Source organism: Lagenorhynchus albirostris, chromosome 11 (assembly GCF_949774975.1).
Source record: "Lagenorhynchus albirostris chromosome 11, mLagAlb1.1, whole genome shotgun sequence".
Classification (NCBI taxonomy): Eukaryota; Metazoa; Chordata; class Mammalia; order Artiodactyla; family Delphinidae; genus Lagenorhynchus; species Lagenorhynchus albirostris.
In genome coordinates, this window is record NC_083105.1 from 91,190,611 (window position 1) to 91,217,050 (window position 26,440).

The window sequence follows — 26,440 nt, forward strand, 5'->3', positions numbered from 1 at the left end:
GCGAGGGGTAACAGATCATACAGTTGGAGGGAAAAAAACATCTCATCTCCTTGAACATAATTAATTTAATTGTCCTCATTAGCTGTACCATTTGTTTTGATTTTATTTCTCCCTTTCCCCACACATACTTCTCCCTCCCTCCCTCTTTTCTTCTTCTCAGTGCATTGGCTGAGAGAGAGAGTGCATGAAACATACACACACACACACACACACACACACTCTGGGGTGTTCTCAGAGTGGCTGGAGCAGAGAGGTGGGGTGGAACAGCGGGAGCTGCGCGGATGGGTGAGGTGCATGTGTGCCTGCTTAGACCGGCCAGAAAAGCCAAGCTTAAGAGAGCTGCCTATGTACAGAACAAACCCACTGAAGGGGTTCTTATTAATCTGCCGTTTGTGACTTTCGTTATTTTTCAGGTTAGTTCTGCATTTCGTTGCCTTTTAGAGGGAGAAGAAAGCAAACTCCATACTATTTTATTATGAGCCTTTAAGAAAGGGAAGGGATGAACATAAGTTATCAATGTTGTACCATTATTCCTTATAAAGAGAAGCATAATTTAGCCTGAATATTCACGGGGTGGGAGCGGTGCATTGATTCTTTCTAAAACTAGAACTAGATTAAAACTGATGGTGCTGAGAAGAAAAAGAAGTTTTGTGGAGTTCAACAATTGAGTCTTTCTTGGCCCTTAAAACATTTCAGCCGGTGTCATTCAGATCTGGACTATTTTTAAGCTTGACCTTTGACAGGGCTTTTAAAAATCTGGTGGCGATGCTATGATAGTTGCCAAAAAGAGGATGACTTTGAAGTTTGAAAACTTAGAAAAATAATAAGATGTTAAAGCTGCCAGTGGCCTTTACAGACGCAAAGTAAAGTTAAGAGAAGAGGAGCTTGGGGGATAAGGGGACCTTTCTGAAGGATAAAAAGGAAAAAAGAAATCTGTCAAGGCCTCTAAAACAAGCCTATGAAGACTGAGCAGTAATGGTGGAGACACTCAACCACTCTTTGACCAAGTTAGGCTTAAAAACATGTTGCTAGGTGCTCTTGGGCTGTTTTCCATTCTAGTCTGTGAATTTTAAATTGCGAGGAATTCAAGTAATTGCAGGAAGTGCTCAGCAGGGATGGGAGAGATGTTCAGTATCAGTTAATGGGGCACAAGTTCACAGTTTGGTTCTTGGGCCAGAGGAGGAAGGGGAGTGTGGCATCTCCGGACCCAGCTTGTGTAGCAGACCTGCCCTGCGGAGCAGCGACTTCGGAGAGTTCACTAACAGAAGTCAGAGAACCGGGCGACTGCAGCCGCCCCCAGACATTTCTTAAAGGGGAGGGTTGTGTGCTTTTCCAGTGTATTCTGGTAGCAGTTTGACTCCCTTCCTTTTATTTTAATTTCCATAATTGGCAGCTTCAGAACTGGCACTGGAAGACAGTTTGCTTTCAACGTGGCCACCTATTCCAAAATGCCCCTGTTATTTTAGGAACCCTACCGTTTTCCTCTGGAGCTCTTTCGCAGGACTTCTTTTGGACGGGTCCAGGAGGTAGGCAGGGTCCTTCCCGGAGTCGACTCCCGCCGAGGTCACTTTTTGTGCGGAGGGGGGATTGGGGGTCGTCCCCAGCGTTTGCGAGTAGCATATGCGTGGGGTTGTGCTGACTGCACTCGCAGGCTTGTACATTTTCACCCTGGGAAATTAGCAACAAAGCCCTATCTGTCTTGCGGCTGCTTTGCACTTTCCGAGGGCGGCTGTACTTGACTGAGCTGCAGAACAGGCACACGAGAGCGAGCGAGCGAACGAGGGAGGGAGGGAGGGAGGGAGGGAGAGAAGGAAAGGAGAGAAGAGGGGAGGGGTGGGGGGCGAGAGGTAAATAGTCTTAAATCGGAAGGGAGCTGCTTCTCTGTGGTCTTGACAAGCGCTGCCTGGGCTCTGCCGGCTCAGTAATAACGGAGTGACCTTTTCTTTGGCTCTATTCTGTCTGGCTGGAAAGGGATTGCATTTTGCAGCTGAGAGCCGGGGCTTCCTTCAGCTCGGCTCCTGGCGTGCTCCTGGGGTAAGTTGTCTTGAGCCAGGACGGAGAGAGACAGCCTCGGACTGCAGTTGCCTAAAAGGAGGACACCTGTGGCTCAGATGCGGTCAACACCATTACTTGGCGGATCCTTGAGGACCTCATTATTTTAAACTTAAAAAAAAAATAGAGATTCCCTCCCCCTCTTTTTTTTTTTTTTCAAAGCAATGCTTCTTTTTGACCTTTCCCAAGGAGAAGCGCTACAAAGCAGCCACTGTGCTTTCTGAACGGCCTCCCCCTGTATCGCTTAATTGAGAAGGTAAGTGCAGCAACTGGGTGTACACGCGGCGGCTTATTTGTGGTGTGTGTGTCTGCGGGTGCGCGCGTGCGTGTACGGATGTGGGGATTTTTTTCTTCTTCAGCCTCTCCTAATGAGGCATAAACTGGAGCTGCAGCCCAGCTCCGCACTGCAACTTTCACTCGGGCTGCAGCTCTGCTGAGACCGTTTTGTTTAAGTCATGTGAGGCTTCATTATTTTTATGATGAGACGTGAAATAGATGCGGGCGGATGTTGATGGAAGGAGGGAAAGCAGAGCGGCTGCGGCGCGGAACGTCTCAAGTACGACTCGAGCGGATAATAGTCAAAGTTCACGAGGAACTGCAGTATTTCCACAGCCCCGACTCCCGGGGAGACGGGGGCTTGAGAGAGTTTGGGAGGAGATGTTCGATCTGGCCCGGCCCGTAGGAAGGGAATTCAGTCTTAGGTGGTTCCCGACCCTCCTCCCCTTACTTGCTGGAATTCATCACCCCCCTCCCCCAGGAGTTGAAATGACCATTTTTGGGTTCTGGTGGCCACTTCTGCCTCTGCCCACTCTGCCATAATAACGAAATACCGTTCCTACGAGATGGAAAAGTGACTGTCTGCGGGGGGAGGGGGCGGTTGGGGGAAGTGGCGAGAAGAGAGAGGTTCCGTGGGGCAAGGTGCCTCTGTACTAATAGGCTGAGATTCAAACTGCTGCGGCACATGTTTATGGGGGCTACCCAGATTGCTGTTATGAAATACAAGTCAGATTTATGATCTTTTTCATATTGAACATGATATGCTATGCTAACGCTGCATGTGACAGTTTAATCAAATCCATTTGTTACCACGACGCTAAAAGGGGCCGCTGGGATTTTAGGATTACGGGCAGAGTTAGGGAAGCATGTGGCTTTGTCATTCGCCATCATTTTGCACACTGCCACACGGCGAGGGGCTCCGTGTGTGCGCCGTGTCTCGTCTGGCCGCCCTCGTCCTTTCCTCCACCCCCCGCGCCGCCGCTCCGACCCGCTCCCAAAGTGGCTTCACAATAGTCCGTCCTCCGAGGTGTAGGCTGCGCACCAGGTCCGCACTTGAGCTAAAACCGAGAGACCCCCTTCCACCTCTACCTTTGGGCTGGGCGCTCAATGCGAAGCCGCTGCAACTCAGGCACGCCTAAATCAACTCATGCAGAAAAAGGAGAAAAGTTTTGGTAAGGTTACGATCTATCATAGATGCACTTTGCCGGCGCTCGGCACTCTCGGCTACTCCAAAGCCTTCCTGCTCTTCCGCTGCTTTTGTGTCTTTCGAAAAGATCCGAAATATTATTGTTGTAACTGCTTTGAAAGACTGCTGCTTAAACCAATTAATCTTGCTAGGTGCAACAAAAACTGCTACATTCTTTGCAAATCATCCCTGTGTGGCTGCAAAGACACAACCACAAAAGGCTGGAGCATAAACTCCTCAAGGGATTCTTTGTTAGAGTGTATGTATGTTTCTTATTTTTTTTTTTTTATTTTGCATGTGAGCTGCATCAAAATTGAACTCAGTCTTGCAAATCTCTTGTTGGCCTTTGCCAAGCACTAGCACTTTGCTGCCATGGTAACTGTAATTAAACTGATAAGAGTGGAAAAATGTCAGTATCTCTGAGCCTTGCAGCTGCATTGGAGAAAAAGGGAATCAAATTGGTTCCCAGCTCCATTGCTCAGAAAGGGGAGGGGGGGTGGAAGGATGGGGAGGGGGGTTGGGAGTTGAAGGGGCAGAACAGAGTTAAGCAGCTCCAGCGCCTGAGATCTGGGGACATCTATTTGCATTGTTGTCCCTTAGGGGGCTGCAGCCTGTAGGGATGCTCTGGGCCAGTGAACAGAGAGAAACAAGCTTTTAGGCCCAATCCAGTTCTCCAGTCCGGGCTGGGGGCTGGGGAGAGGATGAAGATGGGCAGGAGGAGAGAAAATCTTTTGTTTGGTACCTCTTGGCAATCGAATGGCCGGTGTTGGCCAAATTCTTTTAATCTGTGTCACTGCTCCCAGCTGCAGAACCTGCATTCCCATTTTCGCATCTTCCTGAGGCACCTCATCTCTGCCAACCCCCTTTATGTATTCCCTCTTCCTTTTCCTTCTCCCAAATTGTCCTCTGTGAATCTTCCGAAGGGGACAAAATGTTTTCCATTCACTACGTGTAGTTAGTCCAAAAATATGAAAGACTGGGTCTAAGTGCTGCAAACCTTTTATCATGATTATTATTTTTTTAAGCCCCTGTGTGTTGTGGAGTTGTGGTTACTTTGTTGTGTTAACTACTGAAGCTGAGACTGCGCGGATGAATGGCACAGAACAAGGGAACATAATGGAGGCAATCAACCGTTAGGCCGCCTCACAATGCAATCCAGGCAATTAAAAGCTCACCAGAGTTTAAATGAAATGGTTCTACTTATTTCTGCACACCACACTGCACGGGCTATTATTTATGTCTTTTTTTAATTATGATTTCCCTTAAACTGTCAAATAACTCAGAATGGCAGGGTCTCAGAGGCAATAAGAATTTCCCTCGGAACAATTTACATGCCAATCTAAAACTAGTTATGAGTCCTGATGTGCTATAAGCAACTTGTGAAATGTTTCTCAGCTCCGAACACATAACTCTACCCGGACGCGTTCTGCCGGATGCTGAAGAGAGGCTGCCGACTGCTTTATGCCCGTTTAGGTACATGGCAACGTGGTGACTACAAAATAGTTCTTTTTTCTACAACTGTTAACTTGCAGAGTATCGAAAACATTTCCTTTTCAAGAGCAATGGGATGATGTTTTCTGCAGGAAGGTACCAGGATGGAGCAGAAAATATCAAACTCCTTCTACGCCCAAGGCCAGACAGAGTGTAAGAGTTTCAAATATTAATTGGCCTCTGAGTGCTAAATTAAAATGTCAGCACAACAAAAAACATTTTGTGAAGACAAGCAGGGTAGAGCTGTCCCAAATGTTGGTACCCCCTGTCATGGTTGCAAAGCATTGTGAATAAAGATAGGTGACCTTCCACGCTTGGTGATGGTAACACAACTCAGAGAAACAGAGCTTAGCTACAACTAAGAAGGATTTGGACAGAAAATTTTCAGCTTGGTGATATAAAAAAATAATAGCCTTATAAATTGGATAACTAGACTAGCCACTGTTAATACATCTCAAGATGTTTTCAGTCATGAAATCCGGAATGTCATTTAGTAAATCACAGTCTCTCCCTCCCCCAGGTAGATAGTTAAGAGGCACCTGGGTATGTTCTGTACTGTAATTAATGGGATTCGTTCCTCGTGGAACCTTGCGAGAAGATGGTAACTAGTTCTGATCAAAGACACTTCATTTGTTAGAAGTTCTAGAGAATGAGATTTAGCAGAGCTATCAAGGGTTATGATTAATCTACACTAGGCCCTGAGCTCCTTCAAAGAAAAGGAACAGAGAGCCGGCTATAGGAATACCACCTGCTGTTCTGTACAAATCCAGCTGCTAGTCTGCAGCTCCGAGGACCACGGCTCTGCATCCCATGCAGAAAGAGTAGCTACCTTGACGCCTCACTGCCAGTCCCTGCTCCATCACTCTATCAGAGAAGTTATTTTCTAATGGAAGTTCAATATCGTAACACTATTATGTGAAATTCATGTATCATTTGTAGCTAGAAAAGTTATTCTGCTGTGAGGGTACGGTGCCTTGATGTCTCTTAACAGTGTGATTAAAAAAGAGAAAGATTGTAAAGATAATGAAGGTGCAGGCTTCATCATCAGGCATCAGAGGAAACTGAAGAAGGTTTAGCTATTTTGGAGCAGGAAACACACCGAAAATGCTCTAGATTAGAGCTTGGCATTTCTTACTTGAGACTGTTTCAAGTGCAGGCATTTGGTGTCTTGTGTCATTCTATGTTCAAGTTTAAAACTTTATGCCTTAGAGAGGAGGCCTAATTTAGCAGCAGGATCTCTGGACTGTAAGAAGGCCACCAAGTCTAGTGCTTAACTGTCATTCAGCTTTGAGCGAGTCCCTTAACCTCTCTTAGGCCTCTGTATCATAATTTGTAAAACGAAGGAATTTGGAATCGAAGTCTACGGTACTTTATACTGCTTGAAATGAGTTCTTTGGTAAATATGAAGCTGTGAATAGTTGGTCCAGCTTTTTTAAAAGCTGGGTATTTGACATTTAGGAGAGAAGAAACTCAAAGGCAAATACCCTTTCATTGAAAAAATTTCAGTCAGGTTGTAACACCCATAGAACTCAGCTAGACTCCTTATTTATGATGGAGACATGTTTCTAAAATATATAAATGTCCCTATGTCTAGTCTAGTATGTATGTAATATAGGTATGTAATATATATTTGCATATGGATGTTTGGGTAACCTTATATACATTTAGACTTTGTCTTCTATTGTCTTTTCTTTCCTTTATAAAATAAATAAGTGCCTGTTTATGATAATAAATTACATAATCCTATAGTTTAATTTTATATAAAAGCATGTAGTATAGAGTTAGGTAATCTGCCATTAGTAGAAGCACTGACTGATGCTTGTGAGTATAAGTACATTTAAAAAAATTTTTAACACAATGAATACTTCGAAATATCAAGGGCACGGGGGGAAGTCTTTGGAGGCAAACAAGTATTATAGCATTGGTGAGCTTTTCGGGAGACTGTGCTCTGCTTAGGTGTAAACATCTCTACTGCTAAGTGAGGTTAGTGCATCCCATAAGGGTGCACTTTCCTTCTGCCATCAAGCCCGTGTTAAGTGAAATTTTTAACCAATAAAGGAAAACTCATTTTTGACTTCTACAGCCTGTGCACAGACTACTTTGTTCAACAGCTTTCTCTGAGATTGTTAGCCATTGACTCATAGTTTCTCCCGAAAGGAACTTCTTTATGTAGAAAATGGGGACACTATAAAATTATTTAATATTACTTAACTTCTTCGTGTATATAATATCAACTTACCAGGTGCAACATGAATTCTTTGTTTTATCACTTTATAGGTGTCACTTCGTAAATGGTTTAACAAGGGCTTAGCAAAGTTTGAGACTCTTTTGTTGCCAAAATTTAGTTCGATATCTGTATGGCCCTCAAAAAGAACGTCTAACACCCCTTGAAAAAGGCAATCTGAAATATTTAACTTGGTGGAGGTCTTTGGACATCTTCTGCTTCTTTCTTGGAGTCCCAGCTCTCTTGTTTTTCTTGTCTCCCTTTAGGTATACAAATGCTCTCAGTCCAGCCAGACAACAAGCCGAAAGGTTGTGCTGGCTGCAACCGAAAGATCAAGGACCGGTATCTTCTAAAGGCACTGGACAAATACTGGCATGAGGACTGCCTGAAGTGTGCTTGCTGTGACTGTCGTTTGGGAGAGGTGGGCTCCACCCTGTACACTAAAGCTAACCTTATCCTTTGTCGCAGAGACTATCTGAGGTAGGAATTAGCCTTGCACACCAGTGATGACTGGATTCCTTTTAAAATACCTTTGTAAGTGTCTTTGTGGGTTTCATTTCCTTCCTACTAGCCTCTATTCCTGAAAGGTGTCCACCTAGCAGCCTTCAAAATGCTGCCAGGTGCCTGTTCCACAAATGATCGCTTCAGCAATGGCCAGGAAAACCCAATATCTCACAGTGTTCCCATTTATTTGCCTTACCTGATGCTCCTACCTGGGGATAGGTTAGTCCACTGCCTGTATGGAAACTGCCAGTTCACATCAAGGATGTATTTGGTAGAAATCAGCATGCAAGATGTTTTATTCGCACAAAAGTGACAAGGTCAGGCTGAGTATAGCACAAAGTAATTCAGCGATATTTCTGTTTCCGATTTGTCAGAGAAAGTCAATTTGAAACTCTTAACTGGCATTTATTAGGAAGGTGTTTATCGTACAGTGTTGAAAACTTTCCCCAAGTGTGAATACACCTCCCTCCACCCACCATGGCATTCCAGGTGATCTTCGCAAAGATAGCACTGAAAGTCGAACAGCCTAAGTCTTGCCAGTAGCTTTACGGAAAATAACAAAGTAAAGACCTCCATCATTATGGGGAAATGATAGCCACTCTCCAAACTGTAAACATCTGAACGGTTTCAGGACAACGCAGATGTTCTTGCTTCTGAAGCCATGAAGCAGACTAAACTTGTATCCTAGCGTTTAGTACTCAACACATGGACTGGTATTTAAGAAAAATTATTTTGCTTTTCAGGGAATTTTGTGACTTCATTCAGCTGCAAATTACTGATATTAACAAAGTAGGATCTATCAAATTAGAGAAATGATATATGGCATCATTTGGGTTTTCATATTTGATACAATTAATCATTTTTCTAGTCTGACATTAAGTGATTCATTTTGAATTTTTTTCCCTTATGACACAAAATTTATCAATCAGCAGTAACTCCTTGGTCATTTCAGGAGGTGTTTTCTAGGGAATCTGGTGCTGCTTCGTATATAATTCAGTTATTTTCAGTCCAATTCAATGTTTATATATAAGAACATATTCTTTGATGAATGGTCATTACAAGAGGGTGAGTCCAGTACTGTTTATCAGATTCTACTCTCTCCCCTCTTCATCTGACAGCCCCCTGACTAATTATAACCACTTGCTACTACTTCTCTGTGTTCCAGGGGCACAAAATACATGTAAGATGCCAGCAATGGGAATGGAATGTGACTATAGGCAAGGAGTTCCCTAACGAACACAACTAATCAGAATTAAGCTATTCCGTGAATTCTTTCAGGCTCTACGGTCTTGGAACTTTCCTCTTGCAAATAAAAATTTCTCCTCTGCTCATTGTGAATTAGAGCCTGATTTCTACATAGAGTCTTTGTATTTGCTTTTAGTGACTTTGCTTCCTACTTTTGCTTTATCTTCCTAACCAATAGCCGTGGGCTTTTGGACTCTGTCTTTGACTTTTGTTTACATTTGCAGTATCTCCAGTGGATTCATGTAACCAAACAAGGAGTTTATGTAGTCTGGGCAAGATTAAAGTGTTCTAATAAGCAATAAAGACAAAAATTAAGTCAAATTTAAAGAGAGTCTCTTGAAATCTCTGGATATTTTTAAATCAGAAATGTGAATTTGCCAATGAAATACATGTGTCGTGAGTGAAACTGTTTTGCAGTTGTCTACATAGTAGAGAGCAGAGAAAGTAACCTTGTGTTGTTTTAATTTTCCTTATGGTAATAAAAGAAAGTTGTTCAACTGGTGTTTGATAGTCTTAAGTGTATTGTTGAAGGGAATTTATCAAAATAGTTTTCATCTCAGAAATCTTTGTCTCTGAAAGAGTCTATATGTTGCTTTTTGTGATGCAACTTTTACTTGATTTCTCATAGGCTCAAACTTTTAATCTTGTTACCTTATTTTTAAAAAATCATACTCTTTCAAATTTAAACCCTGGTCCTGATTGCCAATATATTCATTTCTCAGAGTACAATTTCCTCTTAAATTGGTCATTACCACATTAATGGCCAGTTGTTATGTTAACAGCCTAAGGGTTGTTAACATTTCAAACTAAGCTGTTAACAGCAAGCTTATCCCTTATTTAAACTGAAGGTTTTGTTGTATATAACGTGACTTCCTTGGCAAGGAGTAATTCATCAACACTTAAAAATTGCAGAAGTGAAACGGGGAAATGGTATGTGTGTAAAACACCATGTTATGTGTTATAGATTATGCCGCAGATGTGGTATTCAGTTTTATGTGGAAAGTGTGTATCTCAGTGAAATTATGTCTAGGTTTAAAAGCATATGTCTGATTGGCAAATTAAAAGTCTGATTCTGTATGTCGAATAGGCAAATACGTTCAGGCAAACTTTATTTACCAATTAATTTCTTTGAATGGGTATAAACAGGCATTCAAAAATGCTTATTGGATGCCTGCTTTATGAGGCATGATTTGGGGTCACGGACAAAAATTAACTAAGGGAAAAAGGGAGGTGCACCTCAAACTGTTACTATCTAATTGTTTATTAATTACACAAAATCTGCAGTATGATCAGTGAACAAGTAATATTCTGTGGCTATTTTCCCGAGCTTTGAAAATAATTTTTCTCATTTCCCTGTTAGTTCAGTACATTTCCTTCTTGTGTTTTGCACAGCCAATGCTTAACCATTTAAATCCCATTAAAAAGTAGTTTAGTTTGGTTTTCGGGTCTTCGGATATTATGTAATATCTTTGAGGCACAAACGAGCCATAAATAATTTACAGGTTTGTGTTTCTCTGTCTAAATTACTAGGCATCTAAGTAAGAATATGGAAAATGATAAACATTGCTTACCTGTACCAGCAAATTATGGGTTATAGATATTATTCTGGGCCAGATAATTTTTCATATCTAGAGAAGAGTGAAATATTTTTTGCCAACTGTATTTAACTTCCTAGTTAACTTGGCCTTCCAAAAGCAAACACAAAACACACTTTTATTGCTGAACAGTGAATCTTGAAGCTCTAACATTTTATTTTGCCTTATTCTGAGTAGTGATAGTGGTGACATGTTTTTACAAGTTCTTTGAATGATGAGTACAAGAATTTAAATCATAAGATATTTTCTTTAGGGTATTAGAAGCTATTACTGCAGTAAATTTGATTTTGCTCAGATTTTTTTTTCTCCTTCGAGGCACAATTAGCTATATTTACAAAAAAGAAAAGATTTTTACAGTTCGTTACTGAGTTTCAAATCTTAACAGTTCCCTTTCCATAACAGGGCTGATATAATATCTTTTACTTTTCTGGAGAATATAAGATACACCTGTCTGATGAGAGGGAATTTGCCAGTTTTTAAGATTGCTTTACAATCTTAAATTTCCTCAGAAATTTAAGAATTTCTTAAATTCATTTAAGAATGAATTTCCTCAGAAATTCATTAGAAAAAGGAACAGAAAGATTGATTTTTTAAAACTTCCTCTATTAAACACGCTTTCTGACTTAAACTGTGAAGTTGGTCTGCCCACTAATATTTATATGCCAAGACCTAGAAATGAATCTGTTAAAAATGTATCCAACACATTTATATTTTTTTATTTTTAAAAGTTGTTTATGACAAAGTAGATATGGAAGCATCTTTGTGCCTTGAACCAGAGAATGCATAAAGTAGATTAGCAATTACTGTGTAAAACTAGTCAAGGTTTAGTAATGATGTTTACAGGACTATGTAGCTACTGCTAAACTAGCATTCTGATTTGAGTTTGGAAAATATGAATAAAGTAGCTATTAATGTATCATCAGTTTTAGAATTAAGATTTTATGTCAAGTGTTACAAAGTCAGAACTAGGAGATACAGCAAAATACTTTACTTCTCAATTTGGAGAGTGTCGAATATCAGAACTTACCAGTTAAGCTGTTGGACCATTTTTGTCAGTTTTTTAATTTAAGCCTGCATTTTCTTACTTGTAGTATATTTTAAGCAGTAAGTCGACGAAGGCTGTATCTTGTATCTCTATGAATGGTGTTTTACCAGAGAATGTACTCAAAGCTGTTTGCTGTGATACTTGCCATGGAAGCTGCATACAGCTCTTCTATATGAGAAACAGAAAACGTCTTATATAAAATTTAATGCAATTTGCTATTTTTATACGTGAGGATGATTTGTTTAAAATGAAAGTACTGGGAAAGAACGATGCTTCATGCTCTACCACAGTTGCCAATTAACAAAAAGGATTTGAAGCTTCTATGCTGATTGCAAATTTTATGTGCTTTAGTATAATAATATGATTTTACAATAGAAAATTAAATGCTACATAGAGCATTAACCTGGCTATAACTTTATTTCACACTGATCAAAATTGGTACTTATAAATTTCTATATAAGGTTAACTTTATATTAGGACATAATTATGGCCTTAAAAGTAAATATAAATACATTATTAATGTTATTTTATCTGACAGTTAATTGCACAGATTCCTTCTTAATGCTGACTGACGTGTTCATTCTGTTTTTCCTGCTCTGTCATCTTTTTAACATTAGGCGTTTGAAAATATCTCCCCTGGAAAGCAGTACATTATTATTTGAAATATAACCTTTTATTGTTTTAAATTCCAAAAAATTAATCTTTTATATGGAATGAAACTCCTCCCAAATAAACTTTCTTTTTCCTAAGAGCTTCATTTGAGCTTTCTTAACACTTTATAATAGTCATAACTTTTATCATATTTAAACGTCTAAGCTCCTCTTAGTATTATGAAATATTTTGGCATCTGAGTGTATTAGACTCTAGGGTCTCTGAAAAATACTGCTATATTCCCTGTAAATTATCTTACCTTATTTATAGCTTTATAAAATATTGTAATTTTAAGTCCATTTTTCTGTTTATCATAGGAAAGCATTATTGCATTCTATTTCAAACATTTTAGACTATATAGCGTTCGTGGACTGGTACAAATCAGGAGTGATAATGTTGTTTTGTACAGTACTTTGGGAGAGTGCCCCTTGCTTTAGGAAAAAAGGGTCAATCCACCCTAGACTTCCTGAGCAACAACCTCTGCAACAGTCTCTGTTAAAAATATCCTATCTATCAATACATAGAGAATTTCTTATTTGTAAATTTATCTACAATATCTGTCCTTAATTCTGTAATACACCCACTTTCAGTGAGTGAGTATTTAACTAATTATTTTAGTTTTGTGCCTTTTTGTTTTGGTTTGTTTTATAGACTTGAGATATTGTCACTGGAAATAACCCCCACCAAGAATATTAGAAATACAGAGAATACTTCACACTTGTTTCTATCTCTGTACTCTTTTTTATCTTTCCATAAAGCACGGAATACTTCAGTCAGGATAGTTTTTACGCATAAGATGGATGTTAGACATACCTGACTTAGCAGAAAAACATTCTGTTCCTACAAGTATATTTAGGATTAAATGCATCCGGAAGAACTACATTTGAGAATTGCCAAAGCTGCTTATTTTGCACTTTACAAATACATAGAACTCTGGGAAAGAATCTCTATTTTTGGTTGCTCTTAGAGTATATCAAAGTAAGCCAGCACTTCATTTATAAACTCACCATTAACTTCCATTAAGTGACTAATAATAAATTTTAATGTTGTTTTGACTGCATAAACATAATTTATTAAGGAATCTCATTTTAAAAATATGCTGAAAGTAGTAATTTTGTAAATGGTTTTGATGCATATATGCATTGTAGAAATGTGTTATGTAGTTCAGTTTTCTGCCTCACATAAAAATTATATAGGCTTAAAGAAGAATTGCACCAGCCTAAACGACCACAGTATTTTTTCTCATTACACTGTGAGTCATTGAAATATTATTTTGGTATTTGGTTTGAAAACATTTCCCAGTTCCCATGAGAATGTCTTCTATCCTTCAAAATTATACACTGTAACCTCATCCCATCTTCCAAACAGACACTAGCTAACATTTCTCACTTTCATCAATAATTGTTAAAATATATGAATTGTAAATATACAACAAGATCTTGAAAACAAGGAAAGTAAAAATAGCAATATTCTATCAATCGACCAGATAGCTTTTTGAAACAGCATTTACATTAGCCATGTTTCTTTAAAAAGACATTTTCCTTTCCTTTTTAATTTTTTAATTGGTTTACATAAGCGATGACTCCTACTGATTCATGGCATTCCCCTTTGTAAGCATCTAAAGAGATGTAGGTGTATGTATGCATGCTGCACATACAGATATTAGAATCTATACAACCTTAGAATGAGCATCGACTTTTGTCATAATTTACTTTCACCAGATCACCGTAGTTTGGCACACTTTGAAACTTGTAAAATTCAGATGCTTGATGCCAGCTAATTCCTTAGTATTGTAAACTATAGCACTGACTTATTCTTATAGAGTGTTCACCATTCTAAGAGAAAAGACAATTTTTTATAATACTGTAGAATGCCTAAATTTATTCTCTTGTGATTTTTATCACCCAATTCTGTTTCTCTTAGCTCTGATACTGTCTGTTCTATTTCTGTTTCTATCATCATTGCATACTTGTTTTGATGATTAACTGTATGTTCCCCTTTTCAAGGTATTTATAAGAAATTTACTTTGGAGTGGAAGTTACATTGTGAAGCCAGATATGTGGCATTTAGTTTTGTTTCTTATCTTAAAGCAATTTCTTTTGCTTATTGAGGTTTTTTGCCCCTTATTATCCATATGAATGGATATCTTTTCCCTAAAGGAATTAGGACCTAAACATACCCTTTTATTATATTCATCAAACATATTTACTATATTACAAACAGAGTTGCTATAAATCCCACATCAGTCACTTGGGCATTCACCTGTGCCCTTTTTGCTTTCTGCTCTAGACTATCAAAACTCCTTGATAGACCTTTTTCTTCTCAACAAAATTTTTTTAGTTATGTAAAGATTCCAAATCTTTTGCTGAATTCTTTTAGTCCATACTGTTGGTTTTTTATGATGCAAAATTATCTAGCTGTGGACTTTACTGGTTTAAAACAAAATCACACTTGAGATAAATAATCATCTCGTAATAGTTAGATCTCTGATTTGAAGCTGGAAAATTAACATTAAGCTGCATGTATTAAGTTAGACTCTAACCAGCGTGTGTTGTTATGATTCAACGTAATATTAAAAACTCTCCAACTGGGCTACTGGGAAAATAAAAGACTCTTAAGAATTCAAAGATTATGTGCAGAGGAGTACACCAAAGCCATATTTAAGTAAAATTGTTGTTACAAATTCGGTAAAGCATTGCCTACAGTAAACCCATCCTATTAATAAAAACAGAAAATCAGTTTTAGTAAACATAAATATCAAATATGACATGGATTAGTAATGGGGCAAGGAATGTCATAAAACGTGCTGATGATTACATATAATAATAATCTAAATACCACCAAGAAAAAATAAATCCCCATCTCATTTATGCTGTGGGATCCCAACATGCAACTTCAAGGGGAAAAAGGAAGTTTTAGACATCATTAGTTTATTCTGATTTCTGAAAACTTTTAAAACAATGTCATGTTTTTATTATAGCAATTCTAACAGAGGTGCATACCATTTTTAAAACTATTCTCTTTTTTTATTTTTAAAAGGTTTTAAAATCTCTTAAGTAATGTCCTTTGAGAGATTGCTCACATTTCATCAAAAAAAATAGAATCAAGACTGTTAACACTTTAAAATACTTTATGGCATTGAGTGTGATACTTATTTTGTGTTTATCAACCACTCAATAAAAACAAATTCTGACCAACAGCTGTATATTAGACTGAATAAGATAAGTGATTAATACCTGTGCCTTTGCTTGAGTGGAAGGGGCTGGGGGTAGATAGGTGAATGAAAAAACAATCATAACTTCTAACACTAAAAGTGAGTACTGGTTTCAATGGGCAGGTTTATTTAGTTTTGCAGGTGAGAAGTTCAGCTTTACTATACTATGAACATAATTTTAAAGCCTGTAAGTATTACAAGTGAATATCCACTGAGGGATGTCTGTGCTTTAGGAGATAGAAAGAAATAATACAATAAGTTATTGAATTGTCTTAAAACTTAGCAAGTAGTATTTTCTGTGGCCATTGATTAGGGAAAAAAATGAAAAAGTTTCTGAGCTACAAGAATCCCTTCTTTCCACAATGTGTTCTTGCTGAGTGGATAAGTCTGGGTTTATATTTATGATTACATGCTTTGCCATCTCTTTAACAGTTTCAAAATGAAACCATTTAGTCACTTAACAAATATTTGAGTGCCGATATTTCATTTCTATAAATAATGAATGTAGAATCTTATATTTCTAATTGATTTTGTAGAAATACAAAGGTATTAATATTTTACTATATAAAGAATAAAGTAGTCTAGAAAATTTGGGGAGAACTATGGGCAAGTTATTTCTCAAATTTTTTATGACTGATGTACTCACCATAGTTGAATAACTAAGGAAAATATGTAAAGAGTTTTAATGTGGTTATATCACATGGAACCAGTACGGTGAATGAGAAGAGGTTTAATCAAGAATGATTAGAAAACATTTTAAGAAGGGGGGTTATAAATAATAAGTAAAATTTATGCTCTGTAAAAATCCTTTTGTAAGCCAGTAGTCCTATTATAAAAGATGAGTTTTAGGCTTCATAGTTTACTTTTAGATGCAGAGTAAGATAGAATTAGCTCTGTAACCTTCATGCTGTTTGCATCGTTCACCTCTTACTGCGGATATTGGTAAGTTAGCAACAGAGGTATAATTGACATCCCTGTCAGAACACTTAACATCCTTGTTCCCCATTTTTCCACTCAAAAAATATTATTCTATATACTCTAGGTCCTGTACAAAGCCCTAGGATACAGCACTGAGTAAAACACAGAAATAACTCCTTCCCTTAAAGAGGTTATATTCTAGTTGGGGAAGCAGATAATCAACAAACTAAGTATTGAGTACATTAGGAGATGATAAATACTACAGGAAAAATGGAGCAGTGTAAGAGGTTTGCAGAATTTGTATTTATGGGTGAGTGTGCCTTTGTGTGTGTGGTGGGGAGATAAGGCTTTGAAAAATTAAACAGTGCAGACAGGGACAGCCCTGTTGAGAGGGTGACTTGAGTAAAGACCTAAAGAAAGTGAAAGAAATAGCCATGGGGATGTATAGGAAAGACATTGTGGGAACAGGAAACAGTCAGTATGAAGATCTTGCAATGGAAGCTTTTCTGATATCTTTGAGGAACATCAGGGATGCTAGTGTGGTTGGAATGAGTGAGAGAGCAAGAGGCAAGGCTTACAGGCAGCCACTATGTGGTCCTGTGGTGTCCCTGGTATCACTGTTACAACCAAGAACACACCCTATACTTTTCTAAATGTCAGGGAAGGAAGTGGTAATACTTCTGTCCGAGAACCACTGTGAAGCCTGCTCAGGCTGTTAGAGACTGAATTCCATTTGAGATAACAGAATTCATCAGCTAAATTGAATGGGATTATTTTCATGTATTATTTACTGGTATTGTTTTTTTTGGATGTCTTTTTATTTGGCCTGAGTGATGACCCTGTGTGATTACATAATAGTTGTGAAATATGCGTCTCAAAATAGACATCAGGATTAGGTCACTTGACTGTTGCTAATTCACAAAAGATGGTATAGTTGTATGTTTGAGTTTAAATTGACACATCTACATACATCTACTATATAATGGAGTATTTATACATCATTATATTTAAATATGAAATACAAAGGAATGTTCATATTGATGAGCTAGGGCTGCCAACACAGCACGTATGAAGGTAATACCTTGGCCAAAGATGTCATTAAACTGCCCTGATCACAATGTAACTGATATTTTTGAATACTTAGGTAATAAAAATTGCAAAGATAAGGATTTTTCAAAGGCTGCCAATTTCTACTCTTAAAGTAGAAACATCAGTTATTCTAGGTCTGAAAGGTGATTTTTTTTTCATTATTTTTAAAGTCAAGCCAAGTCTTATTTAATGAAATTATTTTCTCATACAAAACATTTAAAATAACATATTCGTTCTAATTATCATCAATGTTTCCAAACCCAGCATTAAGAGAAAATACATCAAAGACATATTGTTATTTCAAACAATTGAATCACATTGTTGATAAGACAGATGTTACAGAGTGTTCTGTTTATACGTATGCTTTGCACCCCTCACCTAACCCTAGCTCACTAATTTTAATTTTGCATCAAGAAGAGCTAAGCATTCATCTTAAAAACTAAAAGATTAATATGCATTCTTATTTGTGAGAGTGGGATCTGGATATACAAGCTGTCTTTACTTTTGAAATTAAAAGTTATATTTAAACCTTAAGTACAAATCAAAGTACTTGAGCCTGTATTTAAATTTATAAAATTATAAAATGATGCATCATGGGTATTGGTTAAGAAGCTTTACATTACATCTTACAGAGAGGCACAGCATGAACGGGTGAGCTTTCAAAGCGGTGGCCATCTATCCTTCATGCATAAAAAAATCTTGAACATGATTTCCAGAAAGCTACGAGGTGGTGGCCAAATGACTTTACAAGTCTTAATTCCTACTGTCACCCTGCACATCCTGAGTGTTGTTTTTTTTTTTTTCCTATTACAGTTTCTAGCAGCCCTCCTATTCTTTTTGGTAGATGGGCATGTGTTCAAACTGCCATCTTGTCCTCTTTTAAGTTCAAACCTATGTTCCTAATCACTTTGTGATTCTTACCTTCTAAAATGGATCAATTTGAGCTTGATTTTAAGGAAAGGTCATTTGATCTTGAGCTGATAGTCTGCTAGGTGTTGAAATAATCTTGTCAGTGGTATTTATTAAACTAACTATTATCTTTAGAATAAAGATCACATGCTTGTTTGACTAAACATGTTAAATGCTTTGTCTTCTCAGTTAACTGTGGATTGCTGCAGTGACCTGAGGAAAAAAGATATATTTTGAGGAGATTAAAATTTTTAAAAATATTTTTGATTTTCCCTTGAGGATTTATCTGCTGAGTAGTAAACAGAACCTTGCATTTTCACCACAACTTAGTTTTTCACTGTGATTCCGAAGTCACAAGCTCATCCTAAATTTCATCTTAACGCATACAGTGTATTTTAAATCATTTCACTGTGTATTTCTCATTATCTGCCACGTTGTGTGTTGCACGCCCTGCCCCCCCCAACTATCATTAATGGAACATTAGTCATATATGACTGTTATAATGCATTCATCTGCTGTTTTTACCTTCTGTGACAGTACTTTATAGAAACAAAAATGTCACATCAGTTCTTGCTAATTCCCTAACCATATCCCAAACCAGATGTGGTTAGACCTAATCCCTAGGTTTTAGAGGCATAATGGTAAGTACAGATGTGAGGTCTACCCTTTTTCTGCTACTTCCCAGTTGTATGTTCCTAGCAAGTTACTCAACCTCTCCAAGCCTCAGTTTACTTATCTGTAAATAGGAATAACAAACCCATTCATGGAACTGTCAGGAAGTGTCAGTGAAACACCATAGATAAAGAATCGAATACACTGGCCAACACTCCAATGTGAGTTTCTGTTGTTACGAAGGAAGAATTGCACTGAGTTATGAAGATAAGATAGTTGGAAAATTAAACATGAGAAGAAGATTAAAGAAACAGATAAAGATGAGGTTTAAGAATGATTAATAATCAAGAATATGAAATGCTACTAGCATAATAAGATCTTTTACCAACTTTTCATCTACAAAGAAGATAGATGAAGAAATGCTTAAATACCGCATGCACCCAAAACCATGAAGGAAAAAAATTATTTAAGAGTGGAGGGACTTCCCTGGTGGTGCAGTGGTTAAGAATCCGCCTGCCATTTCAGGGGACTGGGTTCGAGCTCTGGTCTGGGAAGATCCCACATGCCGCAGAACAGCTAAGCCCATGCGCCACAACTACTGAGCCCACGTACCACAACTACTGAAGCCTGTGCACCTAGGGGCCGTGCTTCCCAACAAGAGAAGCCACGAAAATGAGAAGCCCGCGCACCACAATGAAGAGTAACCCCCACTCGCTGCAACTAGAGAAAGCCCACGCACGGCAACAAAGACCCAGCACAGCCAAAAAAAAAAAAAAAAAAAAGAGTCTGGAATCTGGAACGGGTTTTTGAATTACGATTATAGTATATTTTACATAAAGTAAGTTGAATTTGAATCTTTGGGGAATTATTGAACATGAGATTTTCTTTGTAACTGAGGTGGTAGTTTTCTAAAATATCTTATATGCCCATGCTCTCCACACTTTAGCATGTGAAGTTCTATGGCCTTGTAAAGCATTATATTTAATATCCCATAGGGTAGAATTATATATAAAACGTTAGCTTGCTTTAGGTTTTCTTTGTAGTCTTGATTTTTATGTTTCCTCTGGTGGCAAGGACAATTGAATGCTAGTATCTTAACTGGTATTCTTTTTCACAGTGTTCTCTAAACGTTTTGATTATACACCTTTATTCCTAAGGAAATCTAAGTGGGCACCCTCAATTTAAATATATATTTATAAATCATAAATACTCCATTGTACATTTTTTAATTAGGAAAGCAATGTGTAAAGGCTAAGATATCAAATAAATAGAAAGGCTATTCCTTGTTTAAACATCCCTGGGATTTATGTACCCCCAATTTGGAGAGCAGTCTTATTTTTTAATATTTAGTTTGTTAAGCTTGATTGAAAGTTGTTTGGTAGTGATACGTGTGAATAAAAGGAGGGGAGTACCAATACCTGGGAAAAGAGTTGTAAAGGAGAGATGTAGTAATTGTTTGGAAGAAAAGGACTAAGCATGGGCTAATATACCTGACTCTGTTCATTTAATATTAAATCTAGGTTTGCTTTGATGAGAAACATCCAGTGCATGTGGACTCTTTCTAATACTGTGCCATAGCCAATGGCAACATTAATATAAGGCAGGGTTTCTCTCCCTCCCCGGCAACCCCCCATTCAGGACACAGTGAGATTTTAGACAGATAAATGCTAAAAGAACCTTATGTACCAAAGGCAGTGTTTACCGCATGTAATACATATCATTGTCTCCTGTAGTGAAAAATACTTGTGTCGTGCTGGTAAAATGCACTCCTGACAGACCAGTGCTTGCTGTTATAGGTCCATTGCTTAAAAAAAATGATACACTGACAGAAATACAATTTAAGAAAATTTAACACCAAGGGTAGTCAACCATGTAGACTACTATTAAGGGGCCAAAACTCAAGGCCAGGGGTTTATTTAAAAAAGAGGCACAGTTTATTTGCTAGTAGTAGGCGAAGTTAAAAGAAAAAAAAAATCGAACTTGAATTCCTTGGTCTCTAGTCTGTAGAAAATTAATGAAAGCAACAGTTCAATAAGATTTTATTGCAGAAATGTTTAAGTGAAACATTTTAAGAAGGCTTCGGAATTTTTAAACAGTTACTTACCATTTAGAAAGCTGTAACACTGCAGTGCATAGCAAATTGTTAGCATTGGATCCTAGGCACACCCACTGATTTTCTTAAAATGTGTAGTCAGAGCTGGTTAGTCTGAAATCACTTTGTTCATTTCATTTCTGTGTGTGTAGCTTATAAATATATTTGAGATTGACAGGTTAGCAGCACCCACAATTACTACAATTTAAAATGTAAGCTATTGTCCAGGTACCCTTATGGGCATAGTTTGGTAATTAAATGCATTGGATTTGTAACAAGGCCTTTTGAGAATGAAAATTAGCAAATATGAGATGTGATGAGATATGTTGGATTTCAGAAGAACAAAGAATGTACTAATGAATAAACTGCTACTGAAGGATGACAAAGCATGTGTTTTTAAGCTATCACATGGCTGTCATATTAGGGGAGAAAATTCCATGAATTTAGATGAGATGTATTATCTAATTTTACCATTTTATTTCTTTATTTTTAATAAATTTATTTATTTATTTATTTATTTATTTATGGCTGCGTTGGGTCTTCGCTGCTGTGTGCGGGCTTTCTCTAGTTGCGGCGAGCAGGGGCTACTCTTCGTTGTGGTGCGCAGGCTTCTCATTGTGGTGGCTTCTCTTGTTGCGGAGCACAGGCTCTAGGCGTGTGGGCTCAGTAGTTGTGGCTCGCGGGCTCTAGAGCACAGGCTCAGTAGCTGTGGCGCACGGGCTTAGTTGCTCCACGGCATGTGGGATCTTCCCAGCCCAGGACTCAAACCCGTGTCCCCTGCATTGGCAGGCGGATTCTTAACCACTGTGCCACCAGGGAAGCCCTAATTTTACCATTTTAAAAACAAATATGCCATCCAGTAATATTTGATGCCCACTGTGTATGGATCACACGTTCCTTTGGGAGAAGGGTTACAAAAGTAATGCAATAAATAATCTGAGCTTCAAGGAACTTAACTTGGGTATCAGAGAAATAGAGAAAAGCATTGTCAACTGCTATGGAGAATCAAAAGATATGTATCTTATGTTCTCTACCCTGATGGTGTACTCTTATTGCCACACCCTAGGATGAGTCTAGGGAGGCAATTGATCCTGCCAAGAGAGGATATCCCAAGATGAAATGCAGTGTCTTTGCAGTTGTCCTCCAGAAGGCAGTTGGCCCGAATCTGACAATGTTATACAAGAGGTTTTTCTAGAAGGTAATGCCTATTGTCCAGACGCACTGTCCAGGGCCTCTGATTCAGCTGTGTGTTGGAGCATACCCAGAAATCCTTGCTGAGGAAGGCTGGGATCCTCAGCTCTGCATTTCTGCACGCCTTTTAGTTATGTATCTGAAATTCCTCATGTAAACTTTATCATGTCATAGTATCTCTGCGCTCTGTGTTCTTGCCAGCAATTACGACTGCTGCTTTTCAGTCCTGATTTTTTAAGAAGTTATCTTAAGGAAAGAGTATCTATGGTGGATTGATTACCTGAAAAACTAGACATTAAGCTAGTTCTTCTGATAGTTTTAAATATATCCTTTGGATCACTTCAGAGAGCTATACACTTGACCTTGACCCCTCAAAATCTTCTACAGGATTGTGCATCAGGGTTTCACCATTAGCCTGCATTGAAGAAAAGGTTTATAAATAGCTGCAAACAATGCAGTGTCTTAGGGATGTGGTTATAGACTCTGTTTACTGTATCACACAATGTCCTACAGATTCACTGTTGAACTTTCTCCAATCTAGAAGAAGAAAAATTCCTGGGATGCTAAATGATTAAATGGTGTTTCTTCATGGGCTTTGTGGGTCAGTATTATTTACATCTTCCCTTTTTTTTTTGTCTCCTAGGAAGCTCATATCCAAATTTACTTTCTGTTTCTAACAACTGTTCAGATTTACATGGTATGTTCATATATTCTCCAGACTTTTCTATTCTCTTACACATTTTTCTTTATTATGATATCCAGAGCTATTTATTTCATCTGAAGATGAATTTTGAATAATTGCAATGAGTGAACAATAATGGGAAAAAAATAGAGGTGGGAGCATAATGCATGAGAAATGCTCACATAGCTGAGTGAAAGTAATTTGGGAAAGGGAGGACGTGATGAAAATAATTCTCTGGTCTGGATATTACGTAAATATAAAATATAGGTGGATTTGAATAATATTTAGAACAGTGTTTGAGCTCACTCTGTCGGATGAGGATTATAGCAGATATAACATTTTATCTTGTTAAATTTTCATCTTTATTGCCAGATGACTATTTAGCACAGAGTTAATCCATTATTTTAACATAAACATATGTATGAAAATCTTATTTCATGAGGTAGTAATCAATAACTTATTTCTTACAGTGATACTTTCACATAAATAAAATAGGCTGAATAATTATCTCACCAAGGGCTAAGACAGTGATTACAAACCCAAATGCTTCCAGGTTCTAGGGTCCATGAAGGTAAAATAATGTAGTGAATTGGGGCTTGCATGTCCTATCCCAAGGGAGCAGCTATGACTTTATTTCAGCAGAATGTGAGCCTAAAACTGCTGATTTCTCTAGATGAACAAGATATTTTTTCTAGATCTTTAAATGAAATCTCTTAGATTTAAGATATTGGCAACTAATTCTAATGTGGTCCATAAGCACTAGTATGTGAGCTCTTAATCAGAACCCTAGAAGTCTGGTTTTAAATACGTGACCAGGCCTTTTAATCCATACAATTGGCTGAGGTGTTTGAAAATGTTTCTTAGCATCCCGAATTCTTGAAGACAGGATCACCATCCTGCATCCCACATATACCCGTTATATCCCTGCTTCAGAAATCTCCTGGGAGATTTTGAAATCATGGAAATGAAATTGTTTACATAATCATAGTGGGTGAACTACCCAGGAGAGAACTGCAGTGGGGAGCTCACTGCTCTGTGAGGTGGGAGGCCCTCCTGAGAAAAGAGCTCTTTTGCCTCTTCTTGAACGTCATAGCCGTTGCAGTTTCCCTGGGATTAAGCAATATGTTTTCAGGGACCCTCACTGTGCCCAAGTTAAGACACTTGAGGCCATCTACATATTCTTTTTAAATTATAAACTTATAGCTACTTTTTTCTCTTTAAAATTTTAAAAAATTTTTATTTTATATGAGACTATAGTTGATTTACGATGTTGTGTTAGTTTCAGGTGTACAACAAAGTGATTCATTTATTCATATACATATATCCATTCTTTTTCAGATTCTTTTCCTATCCACTTCTAAACAGGCCATTCAACCTTGTAATTATTCATCACTGAATGAAAGGCAAATCCACTGCCACCACCCCTTCACCCATCAATGTTGATCTAATCCTCTTCACTTCATCCCTTTCCCCATTTTCTGTATTTTGACTGCTGCCTCAACTCAACACTTTTCCATTGGGTCTTCTGGAAGCCACATGTCGTTGTCAATAATTATTCTATGTCTACAATATTTTGGCTTTTTCCATCAAAATATTGTCTTTAACTGAGTTTCATCATCGCTTTAACTGAATTTTGCCTCTCCTTTAAGGAGGCGGTGTCCCTGTCAGTTGTCCATAAGGGCACAGTCCTACTTAGGCTTGTAAATCCCGTGCTCTGTGAAACCAAAAGAAGAAGTTGGCATTCTCTTGGATACACACAACCATCTCCATCCACTAATAAAAATGCATTGTCATTCAATAAAATTCATACAATCTGGTTACACTACTTTTTACCCTTTTTCATTCCTGTCAATTTCTCTCTTGCTATAATTTGTAGGAGATTTGAAAAGATTTACAGTTGACCCATCTGAAACCAGTCCTAACTTGTTGAACCTCCTTAACCCTACATCCCCCCCAGTCCTAGGATCACATACAGCTTCTTGTGCTTAAAGAAAAGTATTTTATCTCAAGAATCTTTTTTTTTTTTTTTTTTTTTTTTGGCCGTGCCATGCGGCATACAGGATCTGAGTTCCCCAACCAGGGATTGAACCCATGCCCCCTGCAGTGGAAGCATGGGGGTCTCAACCACTGGACCACCAGGGAAGTCCCCATCTCAGGAATCTTAAACTCCATAATATCATCTTGACTCACTTGCAATACAGCTGCTCTTTGATTTCAGGCATTCAGCTCTTCCATTATTTCTTTTTCTCCTAATTTGGTCAAATCTATCAGGCTTCTGTCCTTCACTGCCCGGCATGAACCCAACTGTTGGCCATTCAAGACTTCCATCTTCTACTATGCCTGCCTTTGTATCTCAGAGCCCAGCAAGGCTCTAGGGTGACAAATTGGCATTGGTATACCACTCCCTGCTTTTCTACTCCAATAGCATGGCTGAGCATTACTGGAAACAAGTAAATAAAATATAGATTGATGCTCTCACATATAATTGGTTTTTCCTCTCACCCAGCCTCAAGGGATGAGCCAGTTATTTGTACTTGGCCGCCATCCTTGCCCATGACCTTCAACAGCTCTACTGAACATTCACAGTTCCCCTTGAGACCCTTTTTTTGGATAGTTGTCCTGTCTCTTCATTCTCAGCAGATGCCTTTGCTGCCTCCTTCAAAATTGAAGCCATCAGGCTTGATATAAATCAGCTTCTTGCTACCATTTACATTTCATCTACTTTTCCATTTATCTTTAACTTGTTTTATCTCATCTTTGTGAATGAGGTGTTCCTGTTACTTTTCCAATTCTATGTCCTTGGCTCCGTTCCCTCCAGTATCCTGTGGGTTTTCTTGTGATGAGTTATCTCCTTTCTCCTTATTATCTTTAATATTTCCTTTTCTATAAACTTTTGACCCTCAACATATGAATATACTCAAGACTTTCTGGTTCTGAAAGAAAAAGCCTTATCCTACAGATATATGTTGGTATTGTCCAATATTTTTAGAAGTATAATCTCCCCTTCTTCAACCTCATCCACTTGTGATCTGGCTTCTACCTCTACTACGCTGAAATTGCTTTTCTTGATATCTAATTGCTGAAACTAATGGACATTTTCTCAGGGATCATCTTATAGTTTTTTTTCCTTTTAATAATGTTGATCACTCCTTTATAAAAGCTTTCTACTATCTTGGATGCCATGACCCTACACAGTTCAGATTCTTTTCTGGGTGTCTCATCCCCATCAGACACTTAAAAGTGTGAAGGAAAGTACCTTAGGAACACTGATCTTATTGAGGTATACTTTTTCCTGGGAGATATTATCTGTCTTCATGATTTTAATTCCTCTCCTATTGTGATGACTCTTAAATCTCTACCTGCAGTGCATTATTCTCCTCCACGCTTAAGCCATATATATTTAGCAACTTTCTTGGCATCTGCAATTTAATGTTAACAGGAAACGATATCCAAAACTCAACTTA

The 26,440-nt window shown here is 38.0% G+C and overlaps 1 protein-coding gene across 9 annotated transcripts in view; it reads left to right on the forward strand.

Moving 5' to 3' along the window:
• The first annotated feature begins 276 nt into the window (after window positions 1-276).
• The window catches only part of LMO3 (LIM domain only 3), a 59,140-nt gene continuing 32,976 nt past the window's right edge, over window positions 277-26,440 (forward strand). For 2 of the 9 annotated variants that reach the window (XR_009543576.1, XM_060166788.1), the window contains exons 1-2: window positions 5,017-5,158; window positions 7,496-7,709. Coding sequence is in view for 8 of the 9 variants with exons in the window: in XM_060166788.1 (XP_060022771.1) it covers window positions 5,110-5,158; window positions 7,496-7,709 (263 nt within the window). In the remaining variant the exon portion in view is untranslated. Of the gene's footprint in view, window positions 414-904; window positions 979-1,466; window positions 1,527-2,241; window positions 2,309-3,190; window positions 3,501-5,015; window positions 5,159-7,495; window positions 7,710-26,440 lie in introns of those variants that run through there. The other 7 variants (XM_060166791.1, XM_060166792.1, XM_060166793.1 and 4 more) reach the window with 7 other exon arrangements.